The 22,766-nt window shown below is 52.1% G+C and overlaps 1 protein-coding gene across 2 annotated transcripts in view; it reads right to left on the bottom strand.

Annotated features, from left to right (window-relative positions):
* RNF220 (ring finger protein 220) overlaps positions 1–22,766 on the bottom strand; it is a 320,215-nt gene that overhangs the window by 98,292 nt on the left and 199,157 nt on the right. For both annotated transcript variants that reach the window (XM_065409164.1, XM_065409165.1), the window contains exon 2: positions 18,013–18,142. In XM_065409164.1, the coding sequence (XP_065265236.1) occupies positions 18,013–18,142 (130 nt within the window). The remainder of the gene's footprint in view (positions 1–18,012; positions 18,143–22,766) is intronic.

Genomic DNA, 22,766 nt, shown 5'->3' with positions numbered 1-22,766 from the left:
CTGATTTAGTCTGGCAATTCCTTTGCCCCTCTAAATAATAATCTACCATAAAGGCTTAGCAGCACTCTCCTTCATGGGAGGCTGTGTGCTTCCAGGCGGTGAACTGTTAAGAGAAGCTAGCAATGGACTGAGAATCGAAAGGCCATCAGCAAAGAGAAACCTTCCATTCCATAAACACCGCAGACGAATTAAAAATGGTAAAAGGGAAATCAAGACCTTTAAAGTTCAAACACTTTTCGGTGCCTTTTAAAGTTTTTCGCTCTAGGCTCTTGTGGAGAGCACAATCTTTGGAGACCTCAGAATTCTCTTTAATCACTAAGCAAGTCTGCAGTGGTCTGAAATGATTACACATTTACATAGTAATAACCCCGACACTCCCCACATTATTTCATGGCTAGCATATTTCCACTCGGCGAGTGATCCATGTGTTTTAAATTATTACCTGTACATAGGAAATTAGTTACTAAGTATGATATTCACAGGCTCCTCTGACACTTCTAATTAAGGTGATTTACACAGAATTATCCTTTGAAATAAAAAAATGGTGTTTTGCTAGCTAATAAAATATAATTACTACCCGTTTTTATAAGTTACAGTTAGTTTTAATCTATTTGGGGAATTGTTTATCTAGTTCATTACAACAAAACAACTTCTTTCTCTTTTACACAAAAAAATTATGAAGGAGGAGAGAAAGGGCATATGGGGGGCGGGGACACCCCACTAATGCCCAGGGATTCAGGGGAGACCTGAATTTTTCATCGTTGTGGCTTTTCGTTTTGATCAGCTACATGGACACTTCTATGTTAATCCATTTTTAGGGGCTATGCACTTGTACACGTAGCGTGGTACAGAGGGTGTGTGCGTGTGTTTGTGTATGTGTGTGTTGGGTTGTGATGGTCTCAGGCTCCAGGATGGAAAGTCACTGACTCAGTTGGCTGTTATCCCTGGAGCTAAAACCCCATCAGGGTGCCTATGCCCTGAGATCACTGTGAAGGCATTCAGCTGCATCACCTGTATTAGTGTTAATGGGAATCAGGTGGCCGGATACCCCTGTGCCGCTGGGAACCCATATCAGCTCTATGGTGATTTCTACCCTCCATTGATTATTTCACACCAGCTGTTAAGAGGAGCATTCCCTTTCAGCAAAGCTGAAAGAAACAGGCGATAAGGCATGGATGGGCAGGATCCTTTTAAAAGCAGGCTCTGACTTCCTGAGAAAAATCCCCAGTTAACATGAAACAACCCCCTGACGTCCCCAGGGCTGCTGCTCTATTACCCAGAAGCCCAAGGGGTGGTTATCCACATCCAACACCGCATTCCCTGCAGTCCCAGGGGCGTCAGTCCAGAGCCAGCGCCACATTCGCTGTCGCGTATAGTGACCTTCGCCATTTTTCCTTCCAAGTCCGTACAAAAAACAGGGGAGTGGCTGTCCTCCAGCTGCCAACAGACAACGCGACACCTCCTGATTCCCCAAGATGACACTTCTCGTGCAATGGAAATGAAGAAGATGCAGCTCTAGGAGTCTGGCAGGATGAAAATGTGTATGCTGATGTGGCATGTGTTTCTGACAGAGCATCTCTGGGGCACATCGTGCTGACCCGAGTGCCGGGGCAAGCTATGGCCAGGCTCCCGTGACCCAGGAGGCCCCTTTGAGTCCTATGACCTATGTTCCTACGATTCCAGCCCATGGAATATGAGCATGGGGACAGTGGGCTTAGGGCAAAATTGTTCAAACCCTGGGTCCCTAAAATTAGACACATCTATAGTTAGGCACCTAGATAAATGTGGCATCATTTTCAAAAGTGCTGATCCCCTCAAGCTTCCATGGATTTCAAGATGGTCAGGGATGCAACCCCATGCTCTGGGTGTCCACAGCCACTGACTGCCAGAAACTGGGAGTGGGCGACAGGGGAGGGATCACTTGATGATTCCCTGTTCTGTTCATTCCCTCTGGGGCACCTGGCATTGGCCACTGTCGGAAAACAGGAGACTGGGCTAGATGGACCATTAGTCTGACCCAGTGTGGCCGGATACTATCAATGTTTATTTTTAAACATTTTTTAATGTTTATTGATTTAAATTTTCATAATTGCAGGAAATAATGTGGGAGGAGGTCAGACAATTATTAAATATAGTAGATGTTGAGATTCGAAAAGTTAGAGCTTTATAGCCATTAAAGCACAAATTGTCAATATCATATGGCAAAATATACAAAGTAAACAACTTTCAATCAAACTCTAATAAGTTCCCAAGCAGCATTTGTCTTACTTTGCCTAGCTGTAAATTTCAATGATTATCAATGGAAATATTTTTAGTCAGTTTTTGTGTGTGTTGAAACCAATGTTTCCTGACATTTACCCATAAAAATCGAATCTTCCAAGCCTTCCAATAACTGACAAAATAGAGGGAGATTTGCTTGGGCTCACTTTTTTCAGCCCAAGTCCCTTTTTCTGGTGCAACTTATAACTCTAGCAGGTACCATGTTTCCAGGCAGAAGCGGGGGGGAAGGAGGGTCAAGTTCAGAGTGTCCCTTTGAGAGACCCAAGTTTGAACATCGTGGGCAGCTTTCCTTGGGAAGCAGAGTGGAAGCTGCAGGGCTCCACCCGTGGCTGACTCATAGAGCACCACCTAAGGACCTTTATGGAGAGAACTGTTTGCTCAACACGTTGGTTTCAGCTCAGGAGGATGGACTGGCCATGTGATTATGGGCCTTAAAAACAGATATGGGTTGATAATTAAATTGAATCAACAGGCTTAAGAAGGCTGGGCTTGTGGCTAAGGTACCAGGCTAGGACTTGGGGGGGTTCAGTTCTCATCTCTTTCTTTGGGCAAATCATTTAATCTCGGTCTCCCTCAGTCCTCCAAATGGGGATAATGTTCCTTTCTCTGTCTGTTTAGAGTGTCAGCTCTTTGGGACAGGGATGTCTCTCATTATACACAAACAATGGATAGCACAATGGAACCCTGATCTTGGTTGGCTTCTATTGTAAGACAAAGTGTTCTGCTCCAACCACTAGTCCATGCTGCTGTCTAAAAATCTTTAAATGCTTTGCGAACATCAACTGACTCTCAGGAAAGTGTATTCAAGTGAGATCATGAAGTACCCCCAAAAAGCAGGTTAAACATAGATGGTCGTGAAGAATGCTGGTCATGGCAAGGTCTGAGATCATTAGTGCGCAGTACAATGGGACTGGAGCCCTGGGGCACCACCACTGTGCAAATAATTATAAATTATCACTTTGATGGAAGAAGTTCCTTGTGCTTGGGCAGTTAAGATCGTTTGTGTTTATCGCTTCATATAAAACTTCAATGAGAAGATATTTAAGGAGATGGGTGAGGATGCAGCCAACAACTGTTGATTGCCACATACCTGTTATTCTTCTCTTATGAAACCATTCCATAAAATAATTCTCATCAGGGCTTTGGCTGGAAAGAGACCCTGCCGGCTCGCATTTGGCTCCCAAATTAGATTTTGTAAAAATAAACTTGAAATATAAACTGGAAATATTTCCTTTAAAAAAAGTTCCAATGGAAACGATTTATTTTTAAAGCAAATAAACGGCCCCGGCAGCAGGATTTGCAACACAAACACCTCAGCCCTGGGGCAGAAGCACTTGAAAATGAAATTTGTCAGAACCCAAAACAAAACGGGTCACTCAGTTTGCGTTGCCCAAGCTGGGAGACATGCAAAAAGGAAAGAAGTGGTGGTGGAGGAAAGGGAACTGAATTTTTTTTAATGTCAGTTTAAATACATGGAGGTGTCATTTAAAACCTAAATAGAGAAATTAGGGTTTTTTAAAAACGACATAGGGCCAGATCCTCAGCTGGTGTCGCTTGTCATAGCTCCAATAGACTTTAAAGGAGCTACAGTCCATCAGCTGAGTGACTGGCCCGTGATTTTTAACTTGACAAGGCCCTGTCAACATCACCCGCTCGGTACTCCAGTTAAAAGATCACCTAACACCTGATATGTGGGGCCAGAGTCCCAAAGGCTTAGTGCCTACAGTCAGGTCTGGACCTTCCCAAGCGCTCACCACTCAGCAGTGACCACGGTGCCCCTCGTGGCTAGATTTTCACAAGAGCTCAGCCCCCCCAGTGTGCACCTGGCTTGCGGAACGCTTGAAAACGTGGCCTGTGGGGCCTGAAATCCTTCTCCCTGCTCCCCAAAATAAATGGACCCCCGGCAGTATTGTGGCATCATCCGGACGGCATGAAACCCTGCCAGGAGTCACCTGACCCCACTCAAATCCCGCCGTCTCTCCGTAACCTCACGCCCTCGGCCCTGTGACTGCGACACCCACCAAGAGCTTGCAAGCCAAGCATTCACGGCTGAACCTCTGCCTGCATGAATCAGCTGGAGAGCCCAGGGTGCTGCCTCCCTAGATCTGGTTAAACAGGGCAGCGTCTCTGCATGGAACCTCCTCCCTGAGCGCACCTTGGTTTTAATAGCGGCTGAATGATGGAGTGGAGGTTTGGGGGGGGCGGGGTGTTCTCTCTACTACAGGGTTTTATTTTCAGCTCAGTCCTAGCTTTGTGTTTGTCACACACGCTGCTTAAAACCCAGGCAAAAAAGGAGGCTACAGAAAAAAACCCATAAAGGGAAGATAAAAGTCAGAGGGAAAAGTAGGATGTGAGATTGATCTTGGGGGCTCTTTGTTACTGCTGGGGTAATGGAGTGGATAATTATCCCCCGTTGGTGGTACTAGCGCAGAAAAAGGCTCCAATATCAGATGTACACTGCTTAGGGGGGAAAATGGATCCAAGATTTATTCCCCAGCTCTGTTTTTTCTAGGTGTTCCTTCCATTTCCCCTCTCACGCACAGAACCAGGCTATTTGAAGGTGTGATAGGATCGTCTATCTAGTACGTACATGGCCCCTGTTGACAGAGTATCGGAGACCCTCCCATTAATGGCTTTATCTTGTGAGGTAGGGAAGTACTAGCCCCATTTTACAGGTGCAGAACTGAGGCACTGAAACATTAAGGGACTTGCCCAGGGTCACACAGGGAAACTGTGGCAGAGCCGGGCATCAATCCCAGGTCTCTGAAGGCCCAGATCAGGGCCTGAACAAGACCATCCCACGAATTTGGGAGACTTACTTTAGGCAGCAAAAGTTTTGAACACGGTGGCTAATTTAAAGAGGAAATGGACTTCAGGAGAGAGCCACTACCGCAAAAATTCCCCACCCACCTCCAGCAAGGTGTTTGGAGGTCAGTGGGAGCAGCTTCAGTTTTAGCAGGAGTACAGCTGGGAGCCAGCCTGCCTCCCCTGGGGTCCCAGAGTTTGTCAGGGGCAGAGAGGAAAGGGGTGTCTTTCTCTGGGCCAGGTGGCTGTATTTCTCTTCCTTCCCTCTGCACTGGAGAAAGTGTCCAGGGGCGTGACGGTTGTCACCCTCTGACAGCGTGGGGACGACTTTCTTCTCTTTCTCTCCCTCCGGGGTTAATCTGCCACGGCGAGGGGCAGGGGCACAAATCAGAGGGGGATGAAGGAGGATAAATCCACAGCATCGGCAGCACCACGTTTGCCGGGTAACAAACAGCCTCCTCTCCTGGTAAATTTCTCTCCTGCCCCCACCCTTTCCCCTGGGTGACAGAAAGCAAGCCCAGGGCAGAATGCGGGTGTCTGCCTAGCTGGCCCGGGGGGGGGGTGAGGGCAGTGATGGTCAGTCTGGGCAGATGGCTCTTTGCTTCCGAGGGCTCAGATCCTGAGAAGACTCACGCACGTGATCAGCTGTAAGTACACAAGCCGCCCGGCTGGGCTCAACGGGATCACTCCCACGCATAAGTCTTTGCCGGATTGGAGCCCTCGGTGCAGCCGGCCAGCACAAAACCCACACATCATCTACCCCGCACTGACGCCTACAGGGGGTGTGTTTGTTATCTAGTAAATGTGCCACTGCTGCTGCCTTCCACTCCAGCACAGGATGTATTTCAGTGGTGCAGGAAGTGATCCCCACATATATTATATATCGGCCGGTAAAGCGCCTTGGGATCCTTCAGGATGGAGGGAGCTCGGTAAATACAAGACGCTGTTTAATTTAATTACATTTCCACTCCCCATCCTCCCCTATGGCTTCCACCACTACTTGCCCTCTCCCCCCGAGCTTCATCTCCTGCGCCTCGCTTTTCCTGCTTTCCAGAAACATGTGCCCCAGATCTCCCAGCACCCTGGTTTGGCATCGTTGAGAAGTTCTCACTTCCCGGCTGGCCCCCTAGTTCGCACACTGTGGGGCTAGATTAAATCTAGTCTGAACCAGGCTGTTAAGGAAAAAGCTGGCTAATGCAAATGGCAGGTTCCCCAGGCAACTGGAGATCTAGACATGGGCCTGAGCCGAAGTCCCGAATCCAGACACCTTTGAATTTTGGATGCTGAAATCCAGAGCTGAATCTGGATTTTACAGCTGGTGACTGACTTTCTCTCTGATGAATCAGTGCAAGAGCTGGGATTGGCAAGGCCAGAGCGGTCAACCTCAAACTCCCTCGTTCTGATCCAGCAGGAACAAGTGTCTGAAGTTCAGCCCCATCAGAGCGAGAGCTGATGTGCTGCTACTGCTAGCGAGGGGGCTCTTGGAGCCAGCCTGTGGCCGCTGCTGTGACGATTGGGCCTACAAACAAACCCAAACTGTGAGCTCAACTGCAAAAGGGATGTAAAAGTTCATAGGACGTCACAGTAACTTCTCATAACAAACGTTGACGAGAAATGGTGCGAAAGGGAGACGGAAACGTTGTATTGGGTACAGGGAAAAGGCCTCCTGGGATGATTCAAGGACTGTGTTGAAATTACGCTTGTTAAAAACAGGGGATGTGGAGCCAGAAGTTAATGAGCCAAAATAAGCATGTTGGCTATTAAGCCTCATTGGTGAACCAAATAACGAGGGGATGGGCTATTCCGCCCACCACGCCCTTTGGGGGCCTAAAGAGACAGATTTTGTGGCGAAAGAAAGAACAAACCCAGGAACAGACAGGAAGAACAGCCAGAAGCTACTGGAGAGAGCCAGCCCACCGTCTCCTGGGACCCCAGGCCTTTCTCATCCTCATCCTCATCCATAAGGTGTCCTGACCAGAACGGGCTGGAGAGAGAAAGACCCAGATGACATCACCACCCCTGCCAGCTCTAGCTGAATCCCAAGCCCCAGCTGGGGTGAGGGTTAGTACCAGTTTTGATACCAACGAAGCGACTGCCAAACAAGAAGGGGGTTTTTCCTTCTAACCACCAGATAAAGGGAAAGGGAACAAGGGATGCTGTTAAAATGAAACGCTTATTTAATGCTTTACCTTTCAAAGGCTTGAACTGATTTTCCTTCTTTTCTGTTTTTTAATAACAGGTTAAAAGCATTTTTAATGATGTGTTTGCCATGGTGCTAGGCAGGTTCAGGTCTCTGTACACCTTATTCACCACGCTTTAATATTGGACAGTGACTGGGTTATGTTAACACCTTTGGCCCATTTATTCCATCTCAATTAATACATCACCACCTACTGGGAGGACACCACAGTTATCACTAGGCTGCAGAACTCAGCCCCCTGCCATTTGATTAAAAGGGGATGGGAATCTCCACTAGTGTTTTGTAGAGCAAGGTATATGACACACGGTCAAGCAATTCTGATTCTATGCACTAGAGGGCGGTGGTGCCCATAGACACCAGCCAGTTCCTTGCACCTTTTTGCAGGTTTCCATTCGCTGCCTTGCAAACAGCCCAGAATCGCTTCATGCAAACGTAACTGGGCTTTGAGGGTATCGGTGTGCTTCCTATGAGACTGCCTTGGAATCCTGACACTAGAGTTTTGACTCTCCTTATGTAGGGAACAGAAATGCCTGGGCCGATTACTCACAGGAGATCCCGACAACAGGCAGATAATCCACTGTAGGGCTTGGGAACTGGCCACCAGACAAAGCCGGTGCTCAGCAAAGATCCTGCCCTCTGGCTCACTAAGGTCAGTGCTCGAAAGCCGCAGGGCAAAGCAAGCGGCATGGATGTGGCCGTCCCTTCACGATGCGGCGAGAGGATGGCAAATAGCCTCATTGGGGACTTGTCCTGTTCTATGGGAGCTGAGCAGAGGCGGGGACAGAGAACGCAGGCGTGTGCCCATGACTGCGCGAGCAGGAGAGGCAGCAAGCACGCATGGATCTGTGAGCCCATGTCAGCGTATGACAGCACATGAACGTGTGAAAAGGGACGTATAAGCGCACAGGTGGATACATGGGATGTGCACGTCTGGGTGTAAGGGCGAGTACGAGTGAGTGTGAGGCCATGTCTACGCTCGGGGGCCGTAGTGATGCTGCTGTCGCCCCACAGTGCAGACACAGCCCACAGCGATGAAGGGGCTTTTCCGTTACCGTAGGAACACCGCCTCCCCGAGCGACAATAGCTAGGTCAACGGTAGCCTTCATTCATCGATGTGGCTGCATCTACCCCCAGGGCTAGGTCAGCGTAGTTACAACGGTGTGGATTTGTTGACCTCAGTTTTAAGTGTATGCCAGGTTTGTGTGGATGTATCACAGCATGTGTCTGTGTGTGTGTGTGAGAGAGAGAGAAAGAGCGCCCATGGGTGACAGGTTGAGTGCATGTGTCAGGGGGTGAACACGTGTGTTTCCATGTACATGTGACTCCACGTGAGCATGTACGTGAGAGCGTGTGACCACAGGACCCACTGGAGGTCCACCTGAGTGTGGACGCATGTGGCGGTATGAGTGAGTGTGTCTGTATACAGATGTGTGAGGGCTGTGAGCACGCCAGCAAATGTGTGTGTGACGGGGACGGAGTGAGGCTGTTGGTGTCTTTCCTTTGGCACAGGGATGGCGCCAGCCCTTCCACAAGACTCCAGCTGCCTACATGCCGAGCTCACGCTGGAAACCTGTCTGTCCCTTTCAGGTCTGTTCCACTGACGACGGGGCAGGAGGGAAGCACGGACAGGGAAATCGACTCGGATGCCTCTGACGGTGAAGTCTGCTGCCCCACAAACACACAGCGCTGCCACTGGCGCCGGCGAGCTCCTAGGTGCTGTCTAAGGGAACCAAGGGGTGAGACCGCAGACGGGCGCAGTTCAAGGCGTCCATCCCTCATCCCTTGGTTGTGAGTCTGGACTTGTAGGGACCCCAGGGGACCCGGAAACAGCAGCTGCCCAGGGCTGAGACATTTACAGCTAGACTGGACGTAGGCCTGGAGAACTGCCTGGGGGGAACAGCCCTGCCTTGCCCGCAGCGACGGCCCAGGGGAGCGCTAAGAGATCTCTCCCCACCCCACCTCCATTTTGAACTCGGGTTCTGACGTGGAAGCCAAGGAGATGTCAGTCACAGTCCATTAGAGCCCTGAGTGAGGGCCAGATCCTGAGCCAGCAGCCTCCACTCCCACCGACCCCACTGAGAGCTGAGCACCCGGCAGGATATGGCCCTAAATTGCAAGCCCTTTTGCTCGGGGAAGTTTCAGCAAGCTCCCCCGGCCCGGCTGCCTGCGTCAGCTGCTCGGCTCCAAGCTTTGGACCTGGCCGAGCTGCCTTACACAGGCTGTCGGGCAAGCTTCTGCGAAGATCAATCAGATGGGGAGGGTGTCCTCGGCTGCCTGGCAGAAAGTACTGTGAGGCACTTAATAGTACCTGTCCCCAGGATCTCCCAGGCGTGGATTTATGCCTTGCAAGGTCACTTCTGTTGAGACTCTAATAACATGACTTTATTAGCTTTCTTGTTCCTTCTTTAAGATACAGTAGCGGGGGTGGGGGGTGGTCATACCTGGGAGGGGGGGGGGTTAGATAGGAAGCATCTGCCCTCACGAATCCCCTTCTCGCTGACAAGAGGGAGAGGGAGAAAAATGATGCTCCTTCGAAATTTATCATGCACCCAATTACAATGTTAATTGGCAAGTCCCAGAAATCAATTAATTCGCAAATTTTTTTCAATTAAAAATTAAGATAAATCATAAAAACGTTATTAAGCAAAGGCCAAACTCCATGAACTTTTTTTTTTTGTAGGCATCTGGATTTTTTTTTTAATTTAAATAAAAAAAAAGAAAAGAGCTGTGTTGCCAAAGCCTGATGCCCTTGAGTGTCTTTGCTGAAGCGCAGGGGGCTGTCATCAGCAGGACTGGGCTGAAGACAGATAAAAAAATATCGACCGGTCGGACACACTGCTTCTGTTTTATTGATCAGGCGGGAATTTAACTTGCTGTGCATATCCACCGTGTCAGCAAGGGCCACAGGCGAAATTAAAAGTACTTGGCTTGGAGATGTCGCCTTGATATGGCGGAAGGGAGGGGCGGGGGGACGAAGGGGAGAAAGGGAAGAAGCGATGAAAGAAACAAGCAGATGGGGAAAAAATAAGATGAAAAAAAGAGGGAAAGAGCCTGGAAAGAAAGAAAGAAAGAAAGAAAGAAAGAAAGAAAGAAAGAAAGAAAGAAAGAAAGAAAAGTTAGCCCACGAGGGAGAGATAAGGACAGGTTTAGATGTCTAGTTCTCCCTCTGTGACACTCATTCAGTTTCCCCCCCCCCCCCCCCGAGCTATGTTCACCTGTCTCACTGCTTTTAAGGGGAGAGATTTACTATGTATTTCAATGGAGCTTTGTAAAAAAAAATTCTCACTCATAAATGTCTCTAATCTCACTCATTCAAAGCCTGGTAAGTCTGAGGCACTGGCTGCTCGGGGAGTGGAGAGGCAGCGCCTGCGTGCTGGCTGATGTGTTTATGTCCCTGGGCATAAATCTGGGAGACCGGAGGCGAGAGCCATGACCCTGACATGACATGTGCCAACAGAACTAATTTGGGTTTTACACACTCTATTTATCCTGTTGGGGCTTGGGAGTGCGCCTCGCTTGCCCCTTGGAGACCGGCAGCTTGGTTTGATTCTTTTGGGCGGCTGAAGGGAGGGGCAGGGCTGCCAGTCAATTTTTGCATCATGCAGGCCTCTCCCTGGTCCATGCTAGGAGCCATCTTTGGTGACATAAAGCCCAGGAACTCGCTCTAGAATTAAACCAGCCCTGTGCACGTGGGGATCAGAGCTGTGCAAGCGGCAGCCCGGTTTAAATGCTCTTGTAGGAGCAGGATCCCCCTGACACCGCCCTGCAGGTCCCTTCTGCACCACATGTTCATACCAGCGGTAGGCCCCACTTACAACACAGCAGCCCCCCAAGATAACTGAGGCCGGCAGTGAGGATGGGACTGAGCCGTATTTGAAGCATGTTCCCAGACTCTGGTGTTCTGGTCCCACCGGGGACAGGGCCCCATCCAGCTTCCTGGAGAGTGTGGAGATCTGTAGCTATCTCTTTCTTTCCCAGCAGCCCCAAGAGACAGCCCTCTCGGCATGAGTGAGGGCGGAGGAACCGCTGCCAGGAGCCGAGGCAGCAGTTTCTGCTCCCAGCTTGCCTGCCAAAGGAGGGAAGATAGCGAGAAAGGGAAAAGATTGCCCACCATAAGGGGAATGAGGAGGGAAGATTTAAATCCTGGCAGGATTCACTGATAGCCTCCGTAGGCGCGGAAGCCACTGAAGTCCTTGTGTCTGGCTTTTCCTCCCTCACCATGAATCAAAGCTGGCACAATGGGACGAGCTGCGCTTCCCCCGTGAGCACCCACCCTGCTTTGAATGGGACCTTCCTGCCACCCCACTGCATCCTGCTCCACTTCCCTCTCCCCAGCAGCGTTGGCTCTCCGCTTCCTGCCAACTGGAAAACCATTGGGAGCATTTTCCCTTTGCACCCAGTTCGAAGGAGCCAAAGGAGCCGGCCTCAGCTGTATTTCGGGAAATGCCTTGCAATCAGCTAGGACGTAGGAGAGCTCGTGTGCTGGCTCTGGCACACTGGGAGCTCCGCAAGACAGGTCTGTCTCAATGGGGCCCCCCGTTAGCCCCTCAAATGCTGTGCCCACAGAAACCTCACCCCACTCTCTTCATGTGGGCAACAAACCAGCCAAATAACAAGAGCCTATTAACCAGGGAAGGTAGCAGCTAACGGAGGCTGCCCGGTGGGATTTTAAAATACGGATTTATTCAAATAGCTTGAATAAAGATGAACTGAGTTTGCTCCATAGTTGTTATTGTTTCCTGTGCACAGAGATACTACAATGATGGGTGCAAGAAAGAAAGAAAGAAAGAAAGAAAGAAAGAAAGAAAGAAAGAAAGAAAGAAAGAAAGAAGCACTGTAGCTTCTTTAAGTAACTTTGTATCCTTGTTCATAACCTTTTATCCCAGGCAAATATCCCAATGCCTCATACAGCAAACGGTGCTTTAGGAAAGCTACGTTGCCTTTTTTGTCCAGTGTCCCACGCACATCCCTGTAACTAAAGGCACCTGTTGAGCAGCCCCTACAAGGTGATATGCGCTGCTTATGATCAGCTGTTTCATAGTAACTCTAAAGAGTCGTATGTCCTATGAGCCTACGGTCTAGCCCTTTGAATAAGAAATCTAGCAAGTCTCCTGTTGAATTCTCCCAAAAGGCTGAGACCACTTACACTGAAGTAATATGACTAAAGCACAATTAGCAAGACTCCACATTAAACCCAACCCAACTACATGAGACGTAATCGAGCCCTCAGGCCAGGGCAATGCCTGAGTGCTTGATATCACCAGGACGGCAGGACACAGAGAGACCTGATGGACATGGCTGGTTACAGTGCTGCACCAGAGACGTCAAAAGCTAATGCCGAGCTAATGCACACATAGTGAGAGAGTCTCTATCCCCAAGAGCTAAATACAGGCATAACAAAGGATGGGAGGGGAGAAGTGACCCATTTTAGCTTAAATTCCCCCCCCCCCCAATTCAGTTTGAGACAGACACCCAACGTGGGAAATTTCAGTCCATGTGATTTAAGTTTGGAAAGTTATAAGCAACTAAAAAGAAGGGTGTTATAATGGGAAGTGTTAGGCAACCTTAATTATAGGCGTGTCCTGACCAGCTCCACCTGTAATATTCACCCAGACACACATTCTATGGCATATTCATTCATATATGTACATCGGGGCAAGTTTATGTACAAGGGGCCACCACATGAGTGGGCTGGCTGCTCACGGAACGAACGGATCATCATTCTGAGGGCCCAGCGCCCAGCTAGCTCCATCAGGAACTGTGTGGACGGGAGCGTGGTGGAGGCTGGGATATTTTAGCGAATGGCACACGGTGAGGGTGTGCTGTAATGTGCCCCGCATTGTCCGGAGACCCCAGATTCACAAATGGCAGTCAAAGAGTGGGCTGCCTTTCGCCCCTTTCCCTACACCACTTCCTTCCGCACCCTGCTGGGGCCGCACGTTCTAGGTCGATTACACCAGGCGCGCTCTCTTCATGTGGAGGGACGGGGAGCGTAATGCTTCCCTTGGGTGTGTGCTCACAGCTCCCACTGACATCAGCAGGAGCACGAGGCTGCATGCAGGGAATGGGATTGCGGGAATCTGGACCTTACGGAGATGCTTTTGATTCCTCAAACGACCCCCACCTCCTGGATAGGAGATGGAGATGCAACCCACGCTGCACCAAGAGACACTCAGATCAGCTTCGGGATATTACTGCCTGCCAAATTTCACAATAGACCTGATTGCTGCTTCCGGGCTACTCCAGAGCTGGTATCAATAAATACATAACTATGGGCAAGACAGACAGGTGCAGGGCCTGATCCATGTATTCTGTACAGGCTAATGGGGCCTGGGGCATAAATACATGCCATGCACATAGGTCTGACGTGGCACTGTTATTATTTATTAATTCTGTTGTGTGAATGCCTAGAGGCCCAATCAAGGATCGGGTCCCCATAGGGCTGGGTGCTGCACATAGATAAAATGAACAGAGGGCCCCTCCCTAAAGAGTTTCTGGGACTGGTTCCACACCCAAATCCTATTCTTCACAACTGGCCTTTGGCTCCTTGGAACGGGTACTTCCCAAAGGTAAGCTCCTACTTCATTTCTCTGCAGAGGGAGAGCATGAATTTTCCGGCACTGAAGGAGTTAATCCCATAATGCTGAGGCTTGTAGTTTTGTTTACTTTCAATTTATACCCTTCGCTTAAAGAGGGGGGAAAAAAGAAAAAAAGGGGGGGGGGGGAGAAAGCCAGGTGACATATTCTAAGAGGGAGCACCGAAAACGTGTTAAACACTTCAAAATCTCATATATTCAATCGGCCTCTGGCAAGACATCTGCCTAATGTTAGCGCTTAAATATCCTTTTCCATTTTACATGCATTCAAGTCTCATTTGAGCGAAATGAAACGGTATTATTAAAGGGAGATTTTGCACAAATGGCCTGAATTTGACATGTCAAGTTCAATGAGGCTGTTACATATGTAACACCGAGAAGGGCTCCGAGGCTGCTGGCTCTTGAAACAGCGCCAGTGGCTCAGAAATGAAATTTGCATGCAGCCCTCTCCCTTCCCTCCCTCCCTCAAAACACTGAGCTGGGACTGGCAGGGAGGGTCTCAGGCCCCAGCCACTTTAAGGAGGGGTTTGGACCCAGATCCAATGGACCCATCTCAGCTCAAACCCACTCAACATTTCAAGAGGCTTCTGGTAAATTCCACTTCACTACGTGCTCTGTTTCAATGACTGCCCTCAATGCTGTTTCTCCCACCCCGGTCTCTTCTCAACACAGGTGATTGCAGTCACAGCTGGTTGCCAGCCCCTTGGGACGGCATCTTCTGCCTGCCCTGGCCACACTGGCTCAGTTGTGCCCCTCCTTGCCTGAGAGTGGCTTTTTTTCTGCAAGCCTCCAGCACTGAGCGCTCTCCCAGCCTGCGGGAGCGTGGCTGGAAGACCTTGAAAAGCCCCTGCCGACATCACCACTGGCTATGAGACAGGAAGCTACGGAGCATGCTGGGGCTGCTGCACCGGAGAGCAGCTGCCCCTGAGCGCTTTGTTCAAAGGTCCCAAAGGATGGGGCTCCCGCCCCTCCCTGTGGAGATGGTTCCACAGCCCGAATGATCTGGCCTGCAAGGAGCCTTTTTCTGCAGTTCGGCCTACGCTCCATCCCATCCCTCCTGTGCACACCCTGGGAACTCCTCCACTTTCCACTGCTTCCCACGCTCCCTCCAGTATGCCACTAACTTCCTGCTGAGACGGTGCCTAACCTCAAACCCAGCGTGCCAGGCAAGGTCGCCCCATACCCAACGGTCTGCTCCTTCCAGCTCAGTATCCCCCCTCTGGAAGCAGGCTGGCCCGGGCGCTTTGGAGGGAGCCTTGCTAAGCCTGGGTGACGATGCCTGCAGAGTGGGCCTGAGGGATCCGCCTTGCCTCACCGCAAGCTCTGGCCATTTGTTTTTGCTGCTGCAAAATGATTCAGGTTTATTAAAACGTCACCACACAAACCATGACTGGCCGTGTCCTCTGTTCAAAACCGAGCCCCCCCGGAAAGCAACCCCTGGGCATGTTTCTCCCCATCAGATTGATAAGTAACAGCTGCTCAGGTATTTCCATAACGACTCGGCATTGCCAGGGCGCGGGCTGGGCTCCTGCCCCGATCCCCATCACGTTTAGAGCCCTGCCTTTATTTGTACGGTTATTGGATTATTTGAGATCATCGTGAGTTTCTCTCTCCTCTCGGTGATGTGTTTCAGGGGTAGCCGGGTTAGTCTGTATCAGCAAAAAAACCGAGGAGTCCTTGTGGCCCCTTAGAGACTAACAAATGTATCTGGGCATAAGCTTTCGTGGGCTAGCCACGTGCCACAAGGACTCCTGGGTTTTTTCTCGGTGACGTGTTGTCCTCTTGCTCCCGGCTCTTCCTGTGGCCGGGCCTCAGGGGCAGGGAGCGGAAGAGGGGCCACTCGGATGGTTACAGCCAATCGGCCCTGCCTGGCTGGGAGAGGTTCCAGGTAAGGAGCCACATTTGTGTCCCACTCCCCGGAGCTCCTGCTCACCGCCCTGGCAGGAGTTTCGGTGGCTCCCTCCCCGGCTAGGGCGGCCGCGGCCAGGAGGCGGGGAGAGAGTGGCAGGGCGATGAGCGGCTTTGTTGCAGATTAGCCTCTCTTGCCTGAATCCATAGACTAGATTGACTGTTATCTGTCATGGCACGGTGGGAGTCGTTATTTAATAATTAATAAAGACCTCTGATTCTTCTTCACCGTGCGCGGGGCCGAGCAGAGCCGGCCGGGGAAGAGAGGGCGAGCCACAGAGAGCTGTCTGCTCTTTAACTGCCGCTGTTATTTAAAGGAATAATGCCATTCTTTTTCATTTGTCAGCTGGCCCACAATGGCCCTTGTCACGCTTTATGATTTAGGGTTTCCTTTCCTTTCCCATTAAACGCCACCTTCCCATCACCGCCTCGCACCGACCAGAGGCTGCTCAGCAGTTTCAGTTTCACTCTGATATTGGCCCAACTTCCTTGATGGGCTGCTCTGACCACTAATTGCTTCTCTTCATTTAAACCTGTTCACTAATTTGCAGTGGCCCTTTATTAAGTTGGATGCAGCCCAAATTACACCATAAATTACGCACACAAGGGGACTGGGTGTCGCGTGGGATAAATGGATTGGCTATTTGCTTTTTTCCCCCCTCCTCTCTCTCACTGTCTCTCTTTTAAAGAGCCATGGAGCTGCACTCCACCTGAGTGCCACCTGGGTGATGAATCTGGGAGGTCTCCATCCAGCCCACATTCAGGAGGTCTCTGCTGAGGTTCCCTCCATTCCCCCTTCCTCTGCAGCCGATCACAGTCATTGCTTGGCTGGAAAAATATCCCAGACCGAGCTGAGTCTGAAGTGGGCTCTCTCCAAACCTCAGCGGTGGTCTGACCAGGTGCTATGGGGCAATTAATCTGAGCCACTCCCCCGCCGCCACCAACTCCCTTCCCTATCCCTCGGTGATGTAACTTAGCTTCCAGTCGGCAGTTTGATTCTTTTTCTCACCTTTTCATGACCGGGGAATTCATTAATAATTGAAATAAACACGCTCTTTTCCGAGGCTGCTGAGTTTTATTAAGGCAGGGGCAGGGATCTGCCAACCCTTGGCTACAGTCATTCCCTAAATAACTGCTAGCAGTTAAACTGCAATTAATTTTTTTTTAACTAGGGGACTTTGCTGTGCTGGGGAAAGCAGCAGGCAGTGGGAGCTGAAAGGCAGCTCAGGGCAGCAGGCTCTCTGCTAAATACCTGCTGCCTTGGGGGGGGGGGGTTGGTTTTGCCCCCTTGAGCCCCAAACCTGCTGAAGCAAAGTACCAGGGATGCCTCGAGCTGACAGCTCTAAGTACCTGCTCGCCCGAAAGCTCGCATCGCAGTGGGAAGCAGCATGTCCCTGGGTTTTAGCAGGGCTGGAGAACATAAGAACAGAAGAACAGCCAGACTGGGTCAGACCAAGGACCATCTAGCCCAGTATCCTGTCTGCCGACAGTGGCCAGTGCCAGGTGCCCCAAAGGGAATGAACAGAACAGGGAATCATCAAGTGATCCATCCCGTCGCCCATTCCCAGCTTCTGGCAAACAGAGGCCAGGGACACCATCCCTGTCCATCCTGGCTAATAGCCATTGATGGACCTGTCCATTAGTTTATGTCTAAGGAGTGATTCCGAATCTCTGCCATCCAATTGCAATGAACATCAGAGAGACATTACTCAGTGGAGTGTATTTAATGGCCGCGGGAAGCAGAATGAAGGGCCAAGGGCTGGGGGAAGGAGGGTGTCAGCCCATCTCCTCCCCCGGAAGGAAGGCAGGTGAAGACCAGCTCTGAGCCCCAGAGGTGCAGTGAGCGTTGCTGGGGACTCAGCAGGTAAACGCACTGGCCCTTTGTTCTCTGGATGCCTGGGTTTTATGGTGGGCACTGCGCTCCACTCCCAGTCAAGCCAATGGACAGACTCCTGCTGGCTTTGACGGGGGCTGGATCAGGCCCTGGGCTCCCATGTGAAAATGAGTTTGCTGGTTTTAGCCCAGTCCCCTGGGCGCTTCACACCCACAATCCCCCCCCTCCCCACACACACACCACGTTCGCTATCACTGGCAGGACCTGCTTGGAAAGTGCCCACGGCCGGCTGGCCCTGGGGAGGCTCCTGCTCCCACACCTGGATTTTAAGCTTCGGCCAGTTGGCCGCTCTGGCGGAGAGAGGATGGAAAAACAGGGCAGCCCCTTACCTGACGTTCAGCTGAGTGAGTTTCTCCAGCTCCTGCTCCATGTGCTCCTGCAGCTCGCCAGGGCGCAGAAGGACCTGGCAGATGGGGCAGATCGGGGCCTGGCTGTCGAACAAGGTTGCTTTCTTTTTGCCTGTGGGGAGAGGAGCGGAGAAAGCATTAACCCTCGTGCCTGCGTAAGCCCAGTCTTGGTTTTAACTGACATTAGCCCAGCCACGTTTCTCTGCTGGCCACACGGTAGCGCGTGGACCTGAGAGAGACCCCATGACACACAGATGCTAACAGGGGGGAGGTGGGCGCCCTGCCCAGCCCCACGGCACAGCAACCCTGAAGGGAGCAGAAAGGAAAGGTGCAGCTTTGCCATTTGGTTTCTATCGCGGCAGCTCCAAGCTTTTCCCGTGAACAGCCGGGTCAGACACAGCTTCCGGGTCCTATTCCCTTGCATGACTGAGACGGGGTGTTTGGGGCCAGGGCTGGGGGGGAAATTGCTAGTGTGAGTGACACGCTCCCACCTGAGGCTGGCTGAATTTCAGCGTGATGATCTGAGCACGACTAACAGAATATGGGCTAATGGGACAAGCTATTCCATAGCGTATTTTCTAATGAATGTCACTCCCTGGCAGCAGACCCAGAGAGAGCACCAACACCCCTCCAGATGAAAGGCTCTTCGGCCCGGCACCCTGTACACATCAGCACCAGCGGGGTCTAGTGAACCAAGCACTCCTCCATCTGTCTCTCTGTCTGTATCTGTCTCTTGTCTGATGCAGGGCCCGGCTTTGTTCTCTTTGCACAGCACCTCGCACGCCCGGCTCCTAAATAATATTCCTGGCTCTGCCACTGCTTCCCTGTATGGCCTAGGGCAGGACCTTTTCCCCGCTCTGTGCCTCAGTCTCCCCAGCTATAAAACATTGCTCTGCCACTTGGAGATGGACGGACGATAAAGTGCTAATTATTGTTGTTAAGCCCGGCAGCCCCCTGTGTGAGGTGGGCCAGGATCATTACCCCCAGTGTAGAGAGAGGGGAATTCCCCCAGCCCACGCAGTGAGGCAGCGGCAGAGCGGCCTACAATCCAGGGCACTGCTCTCCTCCTCCCACCCCGCTCAGGGATGAGTAAGTCCCACTGAAGGCCATGGGAATTCCTCATTTCCTGTGGTGAGAGGAGAGGAACCCCCGGAGCTCCTGGCTTGTTCCAGCTCCGGACTCAGAGCACACGCCTCTCCCTCCCGCCCAGCCCCACTCGTCCAGTAACAGGACATATAAAAGGAGGGCTCAGAGCCATGTGGGAGCCTGGCGGGGGCTCCCTCCTGCTCTGCAGCAGCTTCTCATTACCAAATCCCACCCTGCGCTCCCTGGGGCTCTGCACCGTGGCCACGGCCACACGCCTCGCCTGGCTTCCTGACAGCAGCTCCCCAGCGCTCCAGGACGAAGGCTGGCAGCCCACCTGAAAGGTCAGGGGCCAGATCCTGGCTTCGCTGGGCTGAAGTTCACAGCATCACACCAGGGATGTGGTTCGTCTCCCCATAGGCTGATGTTATCAGGGGGCCGATCCTGAGAGGTGCTGAGCGTCTCCAACTTCCCTGGGAGTTGAGGGCGCTTAGAACCCTGCAGGATCAGCCTGGGGAGAGCGCAGGAAAACTCGTGCGGCTCGCCCCAAACCTGAGAACGCTGCCTTTCTATTTTCACTGCACAACCAGATTTCTCTGTTTAAGTCCCTGTTCCTAAGCCAATTTCCTCCAGCTCGGAAACTTTATTGCCCCCTCCGTTAGGAATATACAGCGCCTATTTAACATAAAATAAAACTCTAAAGCAAACAATGAAGCTACAATAAAGGAGAAAACCCCACCGGCCTCCAAATCCCTATTTCCCAGCTGTATTAGCGAGTGTGCTCATCAGGGGGCGTGCCGAGTCCAGGTCTGAGCACTCCTGCAAGGGGAAGCATGCTTTATGGCTACCCGTTGTCATCTACTGTGAACCCTCCTGCTGGATTATTTATTTATGTGTTAGACACGGATCAAATTGGTGAAATCCAAGCGAGAGGCAGTAGTGCACAATAAAGCAGTCTGCGCTGGCTACAAAGGGCTGCATGCAACGTGGCCTTCCAATCGCAAGCCAAAAGGTGCCATTTTATGGCTCCTGAGAACGGCGGAGCCCAGCTCAATGAATCCCCGTTAAAGGAAGGATGAAAGGTTGGTGCAGGCGGCTTTCCGGGGTTCCTGCTGCTCCCCGTATAAACGGCCCGTGCACACATTTAACGAGAGGCAAGGTCTGAAATAAGTGTGTGACTAACCTTGGCTCCCCCTTGCCTTCCAAGGGCACAAGTGATGGTGCTTCCGTGGGGCTCGCAAAGCACTTTAGACAAGGCCGTTAATTAGCTGTGGGGCAGTTAGCTAGCAGCTCACTTTTCCCATGAGGAAATGGCGACAGCGAGAGGGAAGGCGCTTGCCCAAGGTCAGAGCCAGAGATCGGAACAACACCATGAATTGACGGTCTCTTTACAGCCCCTCCTGCTCTAGGCACTAGCTCATACTCCCTTCCCAAAGCCAGGCAGGGAACTCGGGAGTCCTGATTCGCAGTCCCCCTCTAGCCACGAGACACAATTTCTGCCTCCAGCCCAGAATTGACCCCAAGAGTTCTGACCCCTCTCCCACGCCTCCCTGCTCCATCCACTGGAACCCACTCCCCTCCCGGCAGATTTGCAGACATGCAGCTTTGCTATCCTGGGATGTCTCCCTCTCTCTCTCAGACACAAGCTCTCTCCTCAGTCTCTCGTGTTTAAATAATGCCCCGAAACCAAACCAGAGCCAAGCAGCCACCGCGCGCTGACCCCGGCGGGAAAGGCCGGCATTTGAGCAATTCCAGCTTCCTGTTGGAGCCTTTCCACTTTTGTGTGGCGGGGGCTTGAAATAGCTCAGGAGGGACCCCCACCGCCTGCTATTTATAATGTTAGCCCCAGCAACAAAACAATGGCGTTGTCTGAGTCTCCCTCCCAAAATAAACAGGCCGTCTTCGAGCGGACGGGAAATCCTGCTGGGTCCCCGCTGGGTAAACACGCTGCCCTCCTAGATCCCCACCCCATCCAGCCTGCGCTGGGCGTGCACCCTCTGAGACCTAGGCTGCCTGGGACTCGGAACGGTAGCGGCTGCGCTGGGATGGGGCGGGCTCCCTTTCCTGCCATCGCCACTAGGGGCGCTCTGGAGCCACCGTCTCCAGCCGTGCTCTCAGGGCCGAGCCCGGGGGGGCCTTAGGACAAAGGAGGGAAACTCCCCCGGGGCCATGCAGCAGCGGCACTGCTACAGAGGGCAACGGTGCAGCCGCCTCAAGAAACCAAAGCAAAACACGCCCAGCAAGTGCTAGGGGCGGCTTTGCTACCCTCAACCGAATGGCCTGTTTCACCCGCTCCGTGTCAGCACGCTGGCTGCACGTGGGGGCATGCGGACACTGCCCTGCAATGAGCTCCCATGGGCAGCTACGGGTTAAATCGGCGCCGTTTCCCTGGCACGGACCAGAGCTGTAGGCTGCAGGATCCTTCCTCGAACGCTGGGGGCTATGAAATGGAGCCTGCCTGGTCTCCAAGGGGCCACATGGCTTCCTCTCTGCCAGGAGACTGCCCTCCTCTTCCAGGGCCTGAGCCAAGCGCTGCTGCCGTTAACGGAAAGACTCTCACCGACTACACTGGGCGCTGGTGTTCCCAAGCCCAGCCTCCCTGTCCAGGGTCCAGCCGGCCAGGCCAGCAGGAGGAGTGAGCAGTGCTCCCTTTAGCTGCCAGCTACGCTCACTGTATTGTAACAAATCTGTGCCAACCAAGCACGGGGCAGCTGTCCCTACTCGGACCGTGGTGGGGACAGCGGGGCGAGAGCTCCCACCCCCTTGCTCCGGTGAGCACAGGCGCCTTCCACGGGGGCTGTCGGGGGGCATCCTCCATCAGGGTTCAGCAGTGCGGGGCCTGTGACACACAGCTGCGCTGGTGCTTCGTGGCAGAGAGGGAAAGACACGGCCACTGCCCAGAGGAGCTGCCAGTCTCACTATGAGCAGCAGGGAGGGGACCCGTTCTGGCGCCTACACGCGGCTCCCAGGCCCGCAGGACTAACGGGAAATAGGGAGCGCTAGATGTGTTGTCGGTGCGCAAGGCCAACTGAGAACACACCCTGGACCCTATTCCCTGCTAGAGAAGGGTGCAGCGACTCCTGAGTGCAACAGCAGAGCAGGGCGCAGACATCCCCAGCTTGGCATCAGCCCAATCCCTAGGTAGAGGCCGGCAGGGCACTCACCACCACGAAGGAGTGAGTCCGGCTCTGGGATCTCAAGCAGGTCACTGACCCAGCCCACGCCACTGAAAATCAGAAGCCACCTCTGAACTGTGGTGGAAAAATTGGAAAGAGTCCAGCGGAGGGCAACAAAAATGATTAGGGGTCTGGAGCGCATGACTTATGAGGAGAGGCTGAGGGAACTGGGATTGTTTAGTCTCCAGAAGAGAAGAATGAGGGGGGATTTGATAGCAGCCTTCAACTACCTGAAGGGGGGTTCCAAAGAGGATGGAGCTCGGCTGTTCTCAGTGGTGGCAGATGACAGAACAAGGAGCAATGGTCTCAAGTTGCAGTGGGGGAGGTCCAGGTTGGATATTAGGAAACACTATTTCACTAGGAGGGTGGTGAAGCACTGGAATGCGTTACCTAGGGAGGTGGTGGAGTCTCCTTCCTTGGAGGTTTTTAAGGCCCGGCTTGACAAAGCCCTGGCTGGGATGATTTAGTTGGGAATTG

Source organism: Emys orbicularis, chromosome 8, assembly GCF_028017835.1.
Source record: "Emys orbicularis isolate rEmyOrb1 chromosome 8, rEmyOrb1.hap1, whole genome shotgun sequence".
NCBI lineage: Eukaryota > Metazoa > Chordata > Testudines > Emydidae > Emys > Emys orbicularis.
This window is presented reverse-complemented; position numbering and strand designations above follow the sequence as displayed.